Source organism: Trypanosoma theileri, assembly GCF_002087225.1.
Source record: "Trypanosoma theileri isolate Edinburgh chromosome Unknown TM35_Tth_26_V1, whole genome shotgun sequence".
NCBI lineage: Eukaryota > Euglenozoa > Kinetoplastea > Trypanosomatida > Trypanosomatidae > Trypanosoma > Trypanosoma theileri.
Window position 1 is genome coordinate 109,757 of NW_021639868.1, and position 5,978 is coordinate 115,734.

Genomic DNA, 5,978 nt, shown 5'->3' on the forward strand with positions numbered 1-5,978 from the left:
CACCTCGTAGCAGCGGTACTTCGCAATCAGCGCACGGATCAGGCGGTGGTGCGTCGCCACAGCGTCGGGCATGATCTCCGGACACGCAGCCCACAGCGCCGTGCTGCTCTCAATGTCAGTGAACACAAGCGTCACGGGGTCCGTCGGCTCCTTAGGCGCATTATCATTGTCACGCGCACCATGCCGGCGACACAGAAACCAAACAATCACAGCAATAAGTAACAGAACAAAAACAACAGCCCCAACAGCGATACCAACCATCTGTCCCATTGGCATGACTTTTTTCACTGGTTCGGTGTAATGCATAGATGGTGTCCTCGGAGGTGTTATTGTTGGAACGGTGGGATCAAGAGTGCGTGAAAGTGACCATATTGTAATATCTGTAGCTCCATAGTTTACCAAGCACGTAGAATCGATTGTATCAGTACAACTTTCGTCACTGTTTTCTTTGAAGGGACCATAAACCAAATCATCCAGAGAAAAGACCATATATGCGTACAGTGAATGTATAAAAAGTTCGGGACTCATCTTGTCCATTCTTCCTGCAACACTCATAATCACATTGTACGCCACAAAGGATGTAAGACTAAGAGGAGATCTATCCGATGGGTCTGGAAATACTTTTTGATATTCTTGCACGACTGAGAGCTTGGGGTCAGGATCATTCCAATGTGGCAAATTGGTAGCGAAAAAAATGCGGTCGGTTCCACTATCCACTTTCAAGTCTTTCAAATACATATACATAACGTGTTGCTCAGAGGAAGGAATGAATATACTTAGTTTAGGATTATCTGCAACAAATTGATGTAGAGGAATAGCCTCATCAGTATCAATGCCAACAACGAAAACCCATCCTTCGTTCGGCATTACTGCAAGAATTGACATATCTGGGTAAAGATAAGTCACAGAAGAAAGATGAAGGTCAAAGGTTAACAGTGTACGGGTTAACAACTCGTGAATATCTTCTGGGAAAACGCTCAGAATGACTGCATGAATTGGTCGTTCAGGTTGCGTTGATATATACTCTGCCTGTACGAAATACTCCTGATTCAGTGTTGAAGAAAGGTAGATCACATCACGTCGATACATATGCAACATGGCATCAACTCCAATAGGATCTACAAAGATAACACCTGAAACTTCCAGTGCAGCAGGAACAACGACACCGACAAATATATCAACTAGCCGCACTTCAATTTCTGCAATCAATGCATTTTTAAAATCGCCTCGAGTACCATACAATGAAGACATCGTAAAATCCCTTGAGCGCTGAAAATATGGTGGTAAGGCTGCATATGCACCTTTCTGGAATTCCTCAGTAGCATATCTTCCTCTTCGACTATTATTGACCACGAACGTAAGTACACTAGCAGGAGTTAACATTGTCACTGAAGTAGGGTAACAATCTGAGAGTGGATACGAAAACTCGGCATCTTGCATGACATCAGGATCGAAATTCTCCCCAAATACTTTAATAAGCACTGTACGACCACCCTGATTACATTCGCACACAGCTCCCTGAGATTTAGCACGACCAACACATTCACCACCAAAGTCACCAATCACCAGATCCTTAACAAGGTAGCGCCGCTGTTTGAAGAGCGATGTTTCGAAGTCGTGCCGGTCCTTCGTCCACTCGGATGAGGCAAGGGTTTCCATGATGACCTCACCGGCTATCCAGCCGCCCACCATCAACTCCCCAACAACCTCGTCCTCCAGAAAGACCTCAGGATTGGAGTAGTCCGACTGGTTGCTGTTCTTCAGGTAGTCCGTCATCACAGTTTGGAACCGCATGACCGCATCATACCGCGTGTCCGTAGGCAGTGGGTTTGAACCCGTTGTGATGATGCGTCCAGCCACAAAAGGGGTGCCGGAAGCAACAGCAGCCTTATAGTACGAGATTATGGTGCCTTGTGTGCCGAGGGGAGACTGCACATACGTCTCACTGACACGACTGTCAGACATCATCTTCTGGATGAACGCCTCTGTTGTCTTTGAGGTCTTGCCAAAGATAATCACGGACTGCGGTAGGGTAGCAGCAAACTTCTCCCACTCCGCCTTGAACTCCGGGTCGTCTGGGCCCCACTCCCTCGTTCCCGGCAGCGTGAACACACCACACAGCTCCCATCCCATGCCCTTCATCAAGTTGACGGCTGCAGCGTACTCAACATCCCCGTAATAAACATCAGACAAATACATGAAGCCCAGGCGACGAACACGCAAGTGCGCAGTAGCGTACCACACGTGAGCGTATAGGCCGGACATGGGGTCTGTGCGGAGAAAGTAATAATGCGACTCCCAATACCGCACTCCAGATGCCCCAGTGTAGGGACCCAGTGCAACCAAGTGGTGCTTCTCCAACGCAGGAAGGGCGTATTGCAGTGTACTGTCGTCTGCAGGGCCGATAACAGCAAGTATTTTAGGGTTATTCGTCATCGCCTGATCAATCGCTTCAGGAACCGCTGTCTCCGTTGAATCGTGGTTCGTCTCGATCAGCTTCACCTTCAGACCACTGCCAACCGTGTATTGGCGCGACCACATCGCGGCCAGGATGCCTGCCTTGTATGCCTTGACACTACTCTCCGTGCCAGGGTTGTTTGTGTACACCATGTCGAGTAAGTACAGATCTGAGGCCTGCCCCATCACTAGAGTGGACAATGTGGTGAGTGCCACGATAACACATAACGCAGTGCCAAACAACAATTCAATTAACTGGCGATTCATCTGATGCCTGAGTTGGAGGTGACCTTATTGGATAATTTAAACAGAATTAGAGAAAAAAAAAAAGAAATTGAATCAGTACATTTAAAAACAGAACATGTTCGTGTCAGGAGAAAATAAGCAGTGATGTGATGAGAGACTTGGAATGTTGTAGTTGTGAAATACATTTATTGTGGTAGAGATAATAGGGGAAATACTACACGAACGACTAAGATTCGTATGTATTTTATTGTTTACAATACTTCTGAAAATGTTGAATTTCTGCCAAATTGCACCTTCTATGTTAGTGTGCATTACAGCGGTCAATATGTGGTTTCGTATAAAGCATAGAAATCGAAATGACTACTGGTGGCATTGGTGTGCTTGCTTTCTTCAGTTAAAACCTATTGAAATAGTGTTTTTTTTTCCTTATTTTTGTTCGTTCACTTCCATCTACCGATTGGTTCAAGTACTCGTTTTTTTTTTTTCCTTTCGTTTATATATTTCCCATTCTGCTTGGTGTAATTTTATATGTTGTTGTTTCTTCTTTTTGTTTTGCTTTGTTTTTTTTTTTTTTTCGTAGTCTCTTTGATTTTGCTTTTCTTGAGTTCTGACCTTTTGAAATGTTGAAAACTTCTGAAACGATGCTTCGATATCCTCCCTTCTTCATGCAGTTCTTTTCTATCATCAATTACTGTGATTTGTTACTGAATGCATTTGTTCGTTAAGTTGAGATTTTGTTAGCAGTTTTCTTCGTGTACTATACATCCTTGCAATTGTGCTTCTCATTCTTTTGTTCTTCTTTTTTTTTCTTTTGGGTTTCTACTGACAATGCAGGATCAATATGCCTGTGTCTGCCATTTTGTTCCATTTTTTTCTGTAGCCCTTGCTTTGGCTAATCCTTTACCGCTGAAGGAGAAGCAGCAGTCGGCGAGAGCACAGCAGAGCTGCAAAAAGCAGCAGCACCTTCCATACGATCCCGTCTCCAGGAAAACTCTGCAGAAGTCTCAACATCCACTGTATGATAACGTTTGCTGATGGTACCTTTGGTTCTCCTTCTTTTTCTTCTTTTGTTGCTGCTTCTGAGGGTGGTGGTACCGATTTTGCCGGTGATGTACGAACATCATTTACCGTCAATCTGATCTGTGCGGTTTCCGATTTCCCTTGTAAATGCTGGACGTTAGGGTCAGCTTTCACATTCACATCACTGTGGTCAGCCTCATTATTCTTATTTTTGTCATTTTCTTCATTGGATTGTTGCTTTTGTGGACTTTTAGCCTTCGCCTTCTGGCTCATACACGTTGCCCGCATCTCGCCGTACATACCACTATGTGCCTTCTCGTGCTGGACCTCCACCCGTACGCGATCCGCTCTCTCTTGAGCCTCGAGGAGCCCGGCGGCCTCCTGCAGGGATTTCCGCGCCTCCTCGACCGGGTCCATCTCCAACAAGTCCTGCGGGACGATCTGCGGGGCCATCGGCCGGCGCACACGTTGACGGCGACCCCCGCGATCCTCCGGTCTTTCCTCGAGACCCTCCGGCCTCTTCTCCGGGGCTGCGGGAGGAGGGAAAGAAGTGGGGGCAGGGACGTGGGCCATCGCCTCTCCTATCGCTGCTGGAGCTGTTGGAGCTGCTGGAGCTGCTGGGGGTGACCCAGCATTGCGGTTGTTATGGTTATTATGGTTATTTTGATTCTGGTTGTTTACGTTCTTCTTGTTGTTCTTCTGATGTTGCTGCTGATTGTTTGTAGTGTTCATCATCACCTCCTTCTTGGGCGGTGGATGTCTCTCGTCAGCCACAGTCTTTTCTCTTGGAGAAAGGTTGTTGTTGTTGTTGTTATTATTATTGTTGGCTTCGGTAGTTCCCAGTTGATCCGAAAACATCACACGACGAGAACGGCTCGCCGCATCTTGCATATCAGGTGAAAGGTGTTTTCCCTCAATGTTGCTCATTAGTAATGTTATTATTGTTCCCTTATCTGATCAACTCATTTGTGTTTTGATACAGATAAGAAATGAATGGTTGTGTGATTTTAGAAAAAAAATAAAAAGTAAAAAAAAAAAAAAGAGAGAGAGAGAGAGCGAAGGGTATAATAAATAATACATGGATCAACAGGCGAAAAGAGAATTTGAGAGATTGAGAAAGGTAAAGAACACTGAAGGGAGAAGAAAAAAGTAATAACAACATTCTTTTAGGAATCTTTAATGAGTCTTCCTACCATACACACATTTAAAGAAAGAGAGAAATAGAGAAAGGAAGATAAAAGTAATGTTTTTTTTTTTTTTCTATACACTTTATTGGTAACACAGAGACATCGCACATTAAAGGAAAATATATTTCCATACAGATATGAAAACAAATAAATATAAGAGAGAAACAAAAAAAGAGAGAGGGATGGAGACGGTATATGAAGTAAAAGAGTGTCGGTAAGGATAAATGGAAATAATAATAATAATAATAATAATAATAATAATAATAATAATAATAATACAGAGTTTCAGTACCAATATATTATATACATGCAAATATGTAATATATGCAATACCAACAGTTAAACATTCTATTATGCAGCACCGTGGTGAGAATAATAAAAAAAAAAGATGTAAAGAGAGATAGAGAGAGGGGGAGAAGGGGGAAAAAAAAATGGGGGGATACAACACAACAGCTCTGTGTAAAAGAGCCTAAAAAAGAAAAAGAAACCAGGGTATAAAAAGAATGGAACCGTGGAAAATCAGAAAACACTAAAAAAAAGGTTGGGGAAAAAATAACTTTGAAGGCAATATAGAGGAAGAGAGAGAGAAAAAAAAAAAGGGATAAACAAGCGGAAAGGATGGTATGGTCATAATGTCCATAGTTCATTTCCTCAAAGAGAAAGACATCATCTTTTTCTTTTTTTTTTCCTTACATATACACATCTATACACAAATACATACATACATATATCTACTTATTTTTTTTTTATTTTCTTTTTTGTACTTTTCACATCTAATATTATTTCCCCTTTTTTGTCTTATATGAGCATCTGGATAATTTGATGTATAAACATAAACTCTTATATATATATATATACAAATTAATGTAAACCACATCAGATAAATTTATAAGATATCTCTATCTATATCCTTCACTTACTCACTTTTTCACTCATTTCCTCTGAATTTAACACATTTTCTCAATTTTTCCCCCTTTTTGGGTGGGAATGGGGGGTATTCCTTTATTCTTAAAAGGCCGTTGTTCGTAATTTCCCTCCAAATATATATATATATATATATATATATAT

The 5,978-nt window shown here is 42.3% G+C and overlaps 2 protein-coding genes across 2 annotated transcripts; both read right to left on the minus strand.

The window, feature by feature from the left end:
• TM35_000261370 (receptor-type adenylate cyclase) lies at positions 1–2,724 on the minus strand (the record flags this gene model as incomplete). The annotated part of the gene is made up of 1 exon (XM_029027874.1): positions 1–2,724. A coding segment is annotated over one exon (2,724 nt), but the record flags the coding sequence as incomplete, so codon positions are not given.
• An 879-nt stretch (positions 2,725–3,603) lies between these two features.
• Positions 3,604–4,650, minus strand: TM35_000261380 (uncharacterized protein; the record flags this gene model as incomplete). Its single annotated transcript, XM_029027875.1, has 1 exon — positions 3,604–4,650. One exon carries the CDS (start codon positions 4,648–4,650, stop codon positions 3,604–3,606), a length of 1,047 nt encoding a protein of 348 aa, XP_028880752.1.
• Positions 4,651–5,978: the final 1,328 nt, after the last annotated feature.